General features: G+C 39.7%; 1 protein-coding gene across 1 annotated transcript in view; it reads left to right on the forward strand.

Annotated features, from left to right (window-relative positions):
• pde11a (phosphodiesterase 11a) overlaps nt 1-14,178 on the forward strand; it is a 37,003-nt gene that overhangs the window by 8,361 nt on the left and 14,464 nt on the right. Inside the window, exons 3-10 of the mRNA XM_053440752.1 lie at nt 2,915-3,004; nt 3,594-3,734; nt 3,879-3,943; nt 5,461-5,593; nt 6,492-6,567; nt 11,037-11,104; nt 11,205-11,297; nt 12,650-12,700. Coding sequence (XP_053296727.1) covers nt 2,915-3,004; nt 3,594-3,734; nt 3,879-3,943; nt 5,461-5,593; nt 6,492-6,567; nt 11,037-11,104; nt 11,205-11,297; nt 12,650-12,700 — 717 coding nt within the window. The remainder of the gene's footprint in view (nt 1-2,914; nt 3,005-3,593; nt 3,735-3,878; nt 3,944-5,460; nt 5,594-6,491; nt 6,568-11,036; nt 11,105-11,204; nt 11,298-12,649; nt 12,701-14,178) is intronic.

Consider the following 14,178-nt stretch of genomic DNA (forward strand, 5'->3'; position numbering starts at 1 on the left):
ACCTCGGTGTGTCACGTTGGAGCAGAGGAATTCTATTGAATTTATTTTTGACATAAGCACAATGCTATATCTTTCTTATTCATTGTTCGAATCATTCAGGATAAAAACACAATAAAGCCAAATGGGTAACTTTCTCATTGTGGTGCTTTGAAATACAACAAAGCAAAACAGTAAAACCAGTTAAACATGTGTTCATTCGACAAGGGAATAACAGATGTGATGTGTTTTCCTCTCATTATAAGATCTGCTTTACACATTACTGAAGGTGTGGAGCAGGATTTATATACGGTACAATAATGTATTTTTGTCCTTATCCACGTTTGCATGTATACCTTTGCTTCTACAATTATTTCTTGTGCTGGCCAACATGCTTTTCAAATTCAAATAGCGCTACCACCATTGAAATCTAGAGTGATAAATTAAATTCATGTCGCCCTCCCCGGAGACCTGTTTGATTGTAAAGAGAAACTGTGGCAATTAGAGCCAAGGTTTCACAGCCTTTTATGTCTGCGGTGCCATTTTACGTCTGCGATGATCGTGAACCCAGCAATTAGGAGTTGAAAAGTTGACATGTGGTTTTTATCAACCGTGAGAGCACAGAGTAAGCTCCACATGTATGATACTTATATGCTAATGCACGTTTACTATTTACTTTTAACCAACTTTGGACTAATGGTTCCTGCAGGTTGCAAATAGTTAAATTAAATGACATTGAAGACCTCAATGAATGAGATTTAGGAACTATATCATGTATTACAGATAGGAAGGGATATCTTAGTAGCAGAATAACTTGCCCCATGATTTAAGATACTTATACTGTGAAAAATTCTTGTTAGAAGTATTATTACAGCATTCTAATTATGTACAGGTAGGAAAGACCTACAATACATGGAGACATTACAAACTATGCATGCCGCCAAAACTGTCCTCATGAAAAACAGATCTAAAGCGCAACAGAAGTACTGTTGAATGGAGATTAACATAGCTTACATTAACCTAAACATATTCAAGACCTAGTCTAATTTAAGGCCTAAAGATCTGATAATTAAATTTAAGACTAAGTTAAGATTTAAGTTTTTTTGACCCAGTGGAAACCATGTATTTATATGTCCAACTGTACATAATCTAAATCCTCACGTAGGCCTAGAACTCAAGGCTGTGAACCTGTGGACTACCTACAAAATATTTCCTGAGGAGGTCAGAGGTACACGCTTCACATTTTCATCACAGTGCGATAAGATTGAGCCCCTTACACGGTCATTTGTGGCTGATGAGTAAGTGATACATTATCTTTTTCTGAAAGGTGAAAAGAGATATATATCCCTGTATCAGCAACCACAGCTGAGTAACTTCCCATTCATTTATTGTCGTAGTGTCCCTACCCTCGGGTCGCACTGAGGCCTGGTAAATATAAGTGGGTTTGTTGCACTGATTGCATTGTTTACACAGCAGCACAGATGCTAAATATAGATATCCAAACAAAAGAGGCAGAGTAAGGAAGCACACAACCCTAAATCCTATTGATTCCATGTTACCGGGTCCCCAGTGTCTCCCAGATAAGGCCCCATTGTGGAGTGATTGCAGTTGTGTAGAATTCAACCTGTGTATTGAATGCACTGCAGCCACCTCTTTACGTCTTCTGCAGACGTCAGTGCATATTGTTGTTCATTATGCATCAACAGCGCTGAGGAAGGAAAGAAATGTAGTTTGATTCCAAACAAGTGAGACGCTGAATCGATTTCAGGACACATATTAACTATAGTCATTAGGCCACATCAAGTGATTACATTATTTATGTGACGAAAATATGAGTGAAACAAATTTATTTATAGAATCAGCCCACGGCGTAAGTGTGTATGACTATTCAGTCAAATGGTAAAATGTCAGTTGGATTGATTTATTTGTCCTAGCGAGTAATGATGCCAATGAAAAGCCATTTCTTATTTGTTCCAGTTGAAAAGCTTAAGTTTTCTCGGATGCAAATAGAAACCCGTTTTTTCTTCTAGCAGCTTTAATTATATTGACGGTTCAAAAATATGACATTACAAACTTTTTTTGCAAAGGAAAATGTTGACACCATTCACAGTCCTGTTGGGAAATTGGGGTTTCAGTATATTGCCCAAGGACACTTGAAAAATGCATACCGATGGAGCTGGGGATCAAACCACCAACTTTCTGGCTGTTGTACAATCCGCTCTAACTTCTGAGCCCTTGTTGAATGCTTCCTCATTACACATTAGTCAAATGTTTCATGTCGTTATGTGTTTTAAATTTCAGCAATGTTAATATTCAGGTTTAACAGCCATCATTCTCATTCTTTGCAGCCTTTTTTGTGTGTTCTTTGGAAAATTCTGGTTTGTTCTTGTGAATGTGAAATCTCAGAATTGTCTTGAGGGAATTCCTTAAAATTTGGCAAAAATGTTCCAGGAGGTACGGAATCAATTTTGGATGACTTACCCAGTACTTCGACTCCTGACCTTATTCTGAAAAAAATTATATTATTTCAAATATGACGACTGTAGGAGTTGCTAAAAATCTGATTATTCCACGTCTTAATTTGCTTATTACAAGTATGACTTTAGTTAGCTAATCCTAAAATGCAGTTTTCTTGCCAGTGTCTTATCCAGACATTTATCTTGATGAGGTTAATACTGGATCATTAAAGTCCACGTAAACAAAGACGGTACTGACGACAAGAAACCGGGTGAAGTAGAAACCGTGGTTATGCTACGCACCTTAAAGGAAGTTGATATTTTCAAGTGTTTAGGCGCAAACATCACATTGGCAATATTTCATAAAAGTGTACGGAAACATTGGATGGCCTAGAGGACGTAATGATGATTCATAATCAGACTATGCTTTATAACCTGTAAACTGGAATATGGTTTACTGACTCTGTTCAAAATGTCTACAGGTGCTGCAGATGTACCTGCCATTTTGTGGTATCGCAATCTCCAATGCCCAACTCTTCGCAGCCTCAAGGAAGGAGTACGACAGGAGTCGGGTAAGCCCACAGACAAGCCCACCCCCCCACAGACCCACCCAAGATCCCTGGGATCATTACTTCCTCCCCCTGACGTTGCCATTGCGGCTGAATATTGATCAGCTGCAGCCCACTTGGTTTTGCGGAGCAGCCCAGCATGGACCTTCTCTCTGGATGTGTAGCGGAGGGGGATGGGCCTGTATCCAGATGAGGGCCTTGTCCATAATCTCAATCTCCCAGGGAATGTTAAGAACTGCACTAATTCATGTCATAAATTGATATATGATGGAAGATAACATAATGAGAACACAGTTCCATTGAACAGAGGGACAAATGAGGAAACACCATATGATTGTTATGTCTTTTTAGTTGTATTGGCGCTGCCCTAGATATAGGGCCCAATTTACTCTTATTGGGGAAATGATCCTGATATATCATCCTCTCGGATTATGGTCTGAAAGAAATAATAATAATAATAATAATAACAATAACAGCTGAGCAAGGCAGAGTTTTATTTAAAATGTCCCCATTACAAGATCTCAGACAGGTATCTCATTCATTCGATTTAAAACAGAATAATGCCAGTGTTTTTTCTTTTGCTTGTGTTCAGTCACTCTTGGAGGTCGTCAATGATCTGTTTGAGGAGCAGACGGACCTGGAGAAGATTGTCAGGAAGATCATGCACCGTGCCCAGACATTGCTAAAGTGCGAGCGCTGCTCTGTTCAATTGCTGGAGGATATTGAGTCACCGGTACTGTTTTTATCTCTCCTGTCCAACTGTGTATATCCATCCTTCTGAACATTTGTGCATGGGCATTTCTGTTCTTTCTGAGTGTATTAGCTATAAACATTTTCTCAAGATCTTAAGTAAATCCGTCTGTTTCAAATTCCTCAGGTGGTGAAGTTCACCAAGTCGTTTGAGCTGCTGTCTCCTAAGTGTAGTGCAGACACTGAAAACAGGTATGTATGGTGTAACATCTGCCCTGATGTTACCTTCATACTAAATAATCATGCCTTCGCCTTTATTTGCTTTTGGAACCACGGCACCTGTAAATTCTGCTCATAGCTTTGCTTTGTCTGAATCTGTAAAGCCTCCATCAAGGACAAAAAGTAAGGGAAGTATCCAAATTGAATGCACCGTAGTGTTGTGGGAGTAAGATGCTGATTCTGAATAGAAGGCATACTGTAGGAGTCCTAATTAATTGGGTTTTCGCTGCTGCTCTCCTCTGCAAGGCATGGCTGAGTGGAGGAGGAGAGGCTTAATATTGTGTGGGATGTTTATGGATGAAAACCAAACGCTGAAAGGAAGACAAATTATCCCCAGAGCCCTGCACTTGCCATATCTGATGGTCACTTCGAGTCAGAAGTGATGGCCACAACACCAATCATAAGACAAGAATCATAAGAGATGAGTGGTAGTCAAAGAAATGTCAAGTTTGCTTGACCGGCCAATTTAGTCCAACCGGCTAAACATGCTCCCTAGTGGCCTGTGTTTCTGGTGACACATAATTTAATAAACAGCCAGTTGGTGATTTCAAGTGATAAAACCGCACAGCGCTTAATATCAAGCTGAAATTTCAAAAAGCACAGCTTCTCTGCGAGGACCCACAGTCTTCCCAAAGGTTCGTCTGAATAACAAAAGCGGCTGTGCAGGATTCATGTGTGTAATTAGGTGAATGAATTTGGTGTCAAAAGGCGAGCAGCGAACTGCAGGTTTTTCTAATGTGCCTCACAAATCCCCCGCCGCCCCCCTGGGCTGGATAATGTTGAGCGAGTGTAACGTGCTGCTCGTGTGTCTGAGGTAACTAAATGACTCGAGAATGGAGAGAGGAGGAAAGAAAGACAGAAAGAAAGAAAAAGGAGGGGTGAGGTATCTCGCCATCTCACTCATGAGGTTCATTCACCGTGGGTTTTTCAGATTCACAGCTTCGTCACTAGATCAAAAGGATTCGAAAGATCTGACATCAGCGTCTCTCCGTGTTTATTCTAATGAGCCGCGCTGAACATTTACCATGTTGTGTTTGAAGGTATGAAGTCAGTGACAGCCTGCTGCAATAAATGTAAATGGGAAGCCTGAGCAGGGCTGCAGGTGTTTCTGTGGCAGAGTGTGGGGGCGTCTGGCAATGAGGAAGACAATCACACAATTAACTTTTCATTACTTCATAAGCTGCAGGAGAAGCTCACCGATATCTACTGTAGGAGAACTTCATTAAATGCAAGTCGACGTAAAGAAACAGGCTCCACAAGAGGGAATAACAGAGGCCTTCTGCAAGCTTGCAGTTTAGATGTGATAAAGAATTTTTTTTTTTTGTACTTGGGAAGAAATAAAGGGGGTACTCTTTATTTTCATCAGCGAACGTGTGTTGGGAAAATATTTTAACCTCTTCAGGGTAAAAGCGAGTGAACACATTTGGTTTAACACTGTTCCTCCTTTTCTATTTGTTGTGTCTTCTTTCACTGTTATTCCCTGACCCCAGTTTTAAAGACAGTATGGAGAAATCCTCTTATTCAGACTGGCTCATCAACAACAGCATTGCGGAGCTGGTAGCCTCCACAGGACTCCCCGTGAACATTAGCGACGCCTATCAGGATCCACGCTTTGATGCTGAGGTGAACACACACACACGCACACATATGCTCTTTTTTTTTTAAGTTGACGTCAAAGGGATTTGATCTGAGTACAAGTCACAGTTATACATTTATAATTAATATCTTTGAGTATGACATCATAACTACACTTACCGCTTGGTGATGAGGACATTTGGCTTTCATCAAAGAGGCCTGTTTAGTTCCACTGGCTGGTGTGGTGCTTTGAACCTATATCGGTGTTGTTTACATCATAGATTGTTAAGAAAGGTGGACGAAGCGTCTCCACTTCCTGCCACTATATCGAAATGAAGCCAAAATATTCTGGATAGGAGCACTATTGATCTCTGTAGGGTAGAGACCCTTTCAGACCAGGTAACGATAACCACATCATCAACGGCTGGTTGATGATGCTGCATTGGTCTAACCAGAATCCCACAGCGGCCAGCACAGCAGTCCGCTTTGGGACTTCACTATGTGTGCCAACACACGTCTTGTGTTTATGAGGTGGTAAAGACTTGAGTACCCAACTTTTAGGAATATGAACTTATTTTAGTTTTTAGTGCTGTAGTAAAGCAAAGGTATTGGAAGCAGTTTTCATTAAATAAAATTAAAAGTGAAAAATGTGACTAATTTTGAAAAAGCATGTCAATTGTTAAAAAAAAAATGATGATCAATTAATTTAACCACTCATCACCTTGATTAATAAATTGGTCCTTGAAAGTTTGGAAAATACTCAAACAGGTCTATCACCGTTTCCTGAAACCCAAGGAGATGTCTTCTAGTTTCTTTTTGTGTGATTATGGATATATTTATTGAAGTTCGATACCCTTTCTCAGTATAATGTTCGTGGAAATGTGTTCTTCATGAGGATGAGTGTTAATCTTCATACTATCACTCTATTTACACCCTTTAATTCTAGGCAGACCAGTTCTCGGACTTCCACATCCGCTCTGTGCTTTGTGTCCCGATCTGGAACAGCAATCACCAAATCATTGGTACGTTAACAAACAGTGTTTCCGTCCTTGCTGATCTTACTTGATAGATGAATATAACATAGATATTTATGTTTGTATGAGGTGATTAAATTTGGAGAAGTCTAATACACTTTGTGGCCAAAGAATGTGGCTACGTACAGAGCCACAGGGATTTGTTTTCATTTGAAACCACAAGAGCATTAGTGATGTTTTCACTGATTGCGAGGCTCACAGTTGGCCTTCTAGCTCACATCCAAGGTGTCAGATGGTGCTGAGGTCAGGGCTGTGTGATCCACTACAGTTCTTAGACACCAAACTGGGAAAAACATCTCTTAGACCTCTCCTTATATGGGCATGTTCATGTACAAACAGTTATGGCCCTTCCACAAATAGTTGCTAGGATTTTCGGAAATACATCATTATCTAAAATGTCCCTGTACGTTGTAGCAATTATCACTATTTTGATTAAAATGCAAAAAGAATTACTGTGCTGCACTAACATGCTCTATAATGTAGGTTTAAAATGTCTTTTCTTCCATTATTGCTGCATAGCAGACAATAGGGGATGGGGGAGCCTGGGCGTGCGATCAGCTGAAGCTGCATGTGTGTGATTAGATCCATGCTGCACCATCACTGGAGGTGGAGTTCCCCTCTCCTGGCTGTGTGCTTTGTGTTTGTGAATCAGCCCCGGGCCAACACCACACTGACACTCTGATAAATCATTGATCTCTCATCTGGTTCGCGTGCTCGATATTGCAGGGAGGAGCAATGACGGCAGCTGAATGTTCGATTTTTATTTAATCGGAAAGTGATCAGCATATTTTCTTTAGCTGGTTGGTTAAAACCTGTGTGTGTATGTGTGTGTGTATTTTGTCCATGTATACACATTTCTTTGCGTAGGTGTAAGTGCATTTGTCGGGGAAGGGAGAGAGAAGAAGCAGTGAAGGGGGAAAGAAATGGCGTGTGTGTGTGGGCGGCACCTGAGGATCCAGAATGAAAAACCATTATACAAACACAGCAGCAGGGGATGAAATTCTCAAGTCAAGGATTCATTCAGTTAGAAAACAAATGTCCTTGTGTCATCTGCCAAGGACTCAGGCAACTCCTTCAGAATGTGACGGCAAGAAATACTGTTGTGACTAAACCAAAAGAATGAGGTTTATTATAAAATATCAAATGTGAGGAAAATCCATTTTAGCACTTTCTTTTAGCAGCATGTAGCAAAATTCTCTGACATAAACGGAGCTGGAACTCTTACAATTTAAACAATCAGATTAAATAGCCATTTCCTTTTGTTTCTTTCAAAATTGGAGATAAGGCGAGTCAGAGATTCAAAGATACATTTTTGTCATAAATTCATTACGTCACATCGAAGTAACATTGAAATAAGTAATTCAATTATTTAGCTCAATTGACTAAGTATTCTGGTAACTCCAGTTTGATTCTGACGGATCATTGAGATCATCCTCTACACTCTACTCAAAACTGATCAGATCACCACAGACGTTTGTCACAGATTATTATGTGATGCACAATTAGCATCAAATCAGCATTTACATCACATTAAAGATGTCAATGTTTTAAGGTAACAGATGGTTATTGGCAGCCCTCTGATAAACTAAGGGTGCACCAGGAATGGATGGATCAGATTATGATCACAATTAGCGTATTCTATTTGTTGTTCCACAATATGGAAAAAGCGTTCATTGCATGTTCCATTATAATAAAACGCTACTTTATTAAGATTACTGTGAGTTAAGTTTGGCTAGGGTCAGTTTAATGTTTGTAATGTGGTGTAGTCCCTTGAGAGAGTTTTAATGTAGTAAGCATAAACCCACCCAATAGATAAACGGCGTTGCACAGCTACACAAACACTGTGGGTTTGCATAAAAACTAATAATGGAGCTGTGAGTAATTATCATGTTATGGTTTTTGATTATCTTTCAGGATAATGGAAAACAACACTTGTGACAGTGGGAATGTGGTGTAGTTAAAGATTATGTGACGGCCACAGGGCTCGAAGCAGCCATTTCGTTTGCTCAAATGCTCGGGGCCACCTACGCTTTAACTCGTCACAAAATACATGCTTATTACAGAGACAGCAATAATTGATGAGAGGCAACATCAACCCTGTACTTTAATTTTAATGACACCACGATGAAAATTTTTCTTACTAATCTGTTCACCTCTCTAGAAAATGTTTCTGTGGAAGGTTTGTTTGACCTCCCGGAGATTATTAAAATAGACATTTTGGAGCAATTTTCAATCTTTTTATATGGAAGGCTGTTAAAGAAAAGTAGAAATGTTGTGAATAAATTCAATTGCTTCATTAGTCCTTACAGGAGTGAATGCAATCTGTAGGACCATTACAACCTCAGAGTGTAAAGGTGTATATATCGATCACTTATTTCTTGCACAAATGTGGCCACCTCCTCTAAGTCTACCTGGTTTCTTCTTCTGAACAGACACAGTTTCCGGCACAATCTCTTAGAAGAACACTGATAAAAGTGTTCTTCTAAGAGACCATAACTTGTTACAAAGACAATGTACATCTTCACCAATTCATCGACAAAACTAGGTAGTTTAATTTAATACTAAAAGTTGACTTTTATCTTGAAAGTTCAAGTTTGTCCCCATCATTTTGACTTTATTCTCAATTTGACAAATGTGGCAACGGCGGTGAGCTAGTTCTGGCCAGATGTCTCGGCCAACGGAGTCGAATGTCCACACATGGCGGCCATCTTGCCCCAGGCAGCTCACTCACCCATAACATTGTGTTGGTAGTGGTACGTACTTTTTAAATAACCATAACTTGCTAAATTTTCAACCGGTTTGGTTTGTTATAAACATCAGAGATGTAGTTATGACACTGCATTCTTATGAATAATTATATTATTTTTCTAAAATATAGAATAATGTTCTATATAGGTACAAGATTTCCCTTTACAAATATACATCAAGAATTATTCTATTTTATTTTATAAACTCTGTTGGCCGGCAACGCGGACGAGACATCTAGCCTTTATATATATATCTATGGTTCTGGCAGGTTGCTCGAGCTGCGCTGCGCAAATCATGTGACAAACCTGTCTCTCCACAACCATCTATATTACACACCCACCTTATCTGGTGGTCTATTTAACCAGAGAGACATTTCCCATCAACCCCTCTTGCTCGCACTGCTGCTGGAGTATTGCCACCAGTTGCTTCGGCCACTCCACCCCCCCCTCATCCACCTTTAGGCTCCAACGGGGGGGTTACACGTATTTGCTCATCACTCCCATCATTCCCGTGTAATCATGTGGGGGAGTGATAAAGTTGGAGCCTAGACGCCAAACACTAAACCTGTTGTAATGCTGCAATAAATGTTTGAACGTGAGATGGATTTAGTTCAACTTTATTCTCAACATTCCCACATTATAATGCTTGACATGCTTACTTATGGCCTTAACATTCATCTGTAATATTTAATATAGGTTACATCCACACTTTTTTTTTTTTTTTAATGCATTACTGTTCCTTTGTTTTCGCTGCCATCCACACCACTCCGGGAGTTTTGAGCCCTTGAAACGGGGACCTTTGGAATCACTGCTGGTTCCGTCACTGTTCGAAAACGGGTCAGAAACTGGCAGAAACATATCTGGAAAAAAATTATGCATCGACTCATTCTTATCAGTCACAGCTCGCTAACCAGCTGTGAATGCAAAGGGCTGCTAACACCATCAGTGACGGTTGCACCTCATCGTTGGTCCAAGAAAAGAGACCCCTGGTTTTGCTTCTCACCATTGTGTTTCTTGTTCTCAGTGTTTACTGCAACCAACAGTAAATAGACTATCTGCTTTCTGTTTACTTCCTGCTTCCTGTTCCCAGTGTACATGCATAATTATTTGCATTTTCAGGTGTGTTGGCTATGTAAACTACTTCTGATGCACAGCTTAACGGCTAGTCTACGAAGACTTTTTAAATCAAGTTTTAGTGTGGAGCCATAATTATTTTTGTATGACAGGAAATGTCAGTTTCATCATATTAATTACACATGTGTGCTTTATCAAACGAAACATTTTCCTGTTTTCAATTAGACGATAAGAGAAGTCATCTAAACGAGGAATACTGCTTTCACATAAAGAGGCTTGGCAGCATCGTGACTGAATTCCTTTCAAAAAGATCATGGGTTGAATTACACATCCAGCATTAACCATGTGTCAGTGGAAATTCATATGTAGTGGTGTGCTCATCACTTTAACTGTTTTCACCAAGCCTCCTGGTATTTTTAATATAGTTTGACACAAACAGATATCACCATTGCTATTTATGTGAGGGGATGTTGTTTCTGGGCTTAATTGCCATTAATAATGCATGTTAGTCAATGGCATGGTCTGATCCTCTTTTAATTGGAGGCAGGATAAATGCACCAGAGCTTTGCCAATACCAAGCTTTAAAACTTTATTGTAAAGTTCCTATTGTATGAATAAACTCACTTTGTGTACCAGGTGTCGCTCAAGTTCTGAACAGGCTTGACCGGAAACCATTTTATGATGCAGACCAGCGTCTCTTTGAGGTATTTTACCTGTATTTTTTATTTTTTCTATGTAAAGTATTATGCGGTCGTAATAGAAATGGTTGTGGTAAAGTGTTTGTGTTTTTAATTCTGTTTTTAGGCGTTTGTGATCTTTTGTGGACTGGGCATCAACAACACTATCATGTACGACCAGGTGAAGAAGTCTTGGGCCAAACAGTCCGTGGCTTTGGATGTAAGAACACAACATCTCATTTGATTTCCTGCCTGCCTTCCAAGTTATTAAAAACAAATCATCATCTCTCCTTCAAATTGCATGAAAACATTACCTTGCAAACTGTAATGCTGCTTCAGAGGGTTGACTTCAGTGGATTCTGTACTGCTCCTGCTCCCTACTACAACCAACGGAGTCTAGCATTCTGATTAGATCAAATATCTTTGGAGGCGATCTCATTTATTCTCTTGCCCCTACACAAGCCCCTCGAAATTTAAACGAGATAAACATGTTAGCATGCTACACAATAACTTTAAGAGAGTAAGTAAACCCACAAATGTACTAACAGAGGCTAAAGACAAAACATGTCACATACCTCTGCAGTGGAGTAAAACAGGACATTGAAACACATAAAACATACCTGACGAAAAGAGCCGGATTTTTTACAAATATAAAATGAAAATATATTGTACTCTGTTTATTTTTACTGCCGTATAATTTGTTGGTCTTCTTCAGTCTCCATTTGCCATGCCTGTATGTTCATTGTGTTGATGTTAGCCTCATGCCCTCCCTCAGATGATTTTTCGCTGCTCATCTTATTTGTTATACTATTTCATTATCTTATTTTTCCTTCCCTGTCAACATACGCTCGGCGCTGAAACATTTACACAGAACTCACAGGAAACAATGGCTGCTGTATAGGGCTAATATAAGATCTGACTTATTCTCTCTCCGGGGGTCTTCGTGCTTGGCTCCACTTCTTAGTCTCATATTTCTACAAGAATGTGCGCCTGAAAAAAAGTGCTGATCTCTTTTTGCACATAACCTTCCCCACAAAGGTTTTATTGAAAATTAATGAGAGGCGGTGAAAAGCAATCCCTCATCTGCCCTGCAGTATGTGGCCGTGCAGCACACCGGCCTAACAGTTTGTCCTTAGATTAAAATAGGGAGCTTTCGGGTGCATTATAGTTAGTTAGCACTGCTCTGTTTCAAGATAGAAGACGTGGAGAACAGAGAGATATAGAGCAGTCAAAGGAGGGAAACAGAATGCACTAATATGTAGATGCATCGCTCCTGGTAGCACTGAATAAACATGAGCGTTTATGATCAAATAAGCAACTGCAGGTCTGTGCGAGGTATTTCTCTCAGGAAATGAAGGGAACATGGCGATGGAATCCGGGATGGCGCCTCTGCTCTTGTAGACTGTTCTACAGGCGAGTGTTAGCTTCCTTTTCTGGAAGATCTGCCGAAATGCTGTGATACAAATGTACAGTGGTCGCATCCGCAGCCACAGTCCTGCTCCTGGAGCCCTACTGGTTATTTTTAATAAACTGAAAAATATCCTGAGTGACACCCTTTCATTATTTTTGCAGGTGCTGTCTTACCATGCCACTTGCTCCAAGACTGAAGTTGACAAATTCAAGGTAACAGATATTCACAGTTGCCTTCATTACAGTCGTCTCAGCAAATCCCATTTGTTTCTCTCAATATTTACAGTGGTCTGGGGGATTCGTTTTTCAAACCCTGTGCTCAGCACAGATATTAAAGTCACATATCATGACACTGTTGCTCTGAAGCCTTTGTCTGTTTAACTAAAGCTCAAAGTATCTCATTCCTGCATTGTTATCCCATTAACGTTCACAGTGGAGTTTATCTGACGAAGTTAGAATTAACGAAAGGGGGAAAATAGTAGATTTAGAGAATAAGTTCGTAATATTGTAAAATTGCTATTCTAATGTTATGAGTACAAAGTCACATTCGAATGAGACTAAAGTCATAATATTGTGAGAATAAAGTCATAATATAAGGAAAATAGCTTTAAAATGAGGCTTGTGAAGCATTTTTTCGAGTTACACTTAAGTATTGGTTTTATTAATTACAAAATACTTGATCTAGATTTTAGATCCAGAAGGGGTCAAATTCCAGTGAGCACAGGTTCTCTTTGTTGCTTATTTCCCCCCCTTATCTGCAACTAAGATTTTCTAGTGCATTTTCAAGGAGAAAACTTACCTGTTTTTCTATGTCCACGGGTATCCATGAATTTCAATGGGGTTTTTATGCTGCTCTCTGACTAACTAATGACCTCCCTTTAGTGTGTTTTCCCTTAATGTTGCTCAAAGGGAAATTGCAGCCGAATAACTGTACAAAAAGACTCTTCTCCCACAAAGCAGAGGATGAGGGATGATTTGGACTCTTTCCCTACATCCTAGTGAACCGGAGTAATCCAACACATCCTTTGACAAAATAGGTTGCATACGTCATTGCCTGCGTTCTGCTGCGGACGGCGTCTCCTGTAGTCTGCAGTGTGTGTTTACTCCTGGTGTGGATTACAATTTATGATTATCAGCTTTTCTCTGGTGGTGCAGATAATTGCAGTAATATAATTTCATTGTTCTCCTTCTCACTGTGTTCCCTTATATGTTGTTTTGTTATATCAATTAAGACATATCACAGACAATAACAGTATTAAAGGTGCATTATAATTTGACTGAACCCCTTTGTTGTGTGAAACAAAAACAACTGCAGTAAAATAGATTTATCTGATGTTTAAATGTAATGGTTTACAGGAAGGTAAACTCTCGGACATTTAGCCCACAATGCATTTTTGTTGCTCATGGGCCTTTTAATTAAGATATACTTTCTAATTAAATAACAATATCTCATTAACTTTAATGGGGGGGGGGGGGGGGGGGGGGGGAATCTATGGCAATACAGAGGAATTATTGACAGCCTGTCATCCAGGCTTCATTCTCGGGTTCCTCCAAAGAACCGCGGCACGCAGGTCAAGCATAAATATGGGCCAAGAATTCCCCAGTGAAAATAAACTAATTGTGCTATTTGAAATGGATTACTCCAATCAACGGGCAATCATTCCCAATGCATTATTTACACAGATGAAAAA

The sequence above is a fragment of the Pleuronectes platessa genome, chromosome 14 (assembly GCF_947347685.1).
Source record: "Pleuronectes platessa chromosome 14, fPlePla1.1, whole genome shotgun sequence".
NCBI lineage: Eukaryota > Metazoa > Chordata > Actinopteri > Pleuronectiformes > Pleuronectidae > Pleuronectes > Pleuronectes platessa.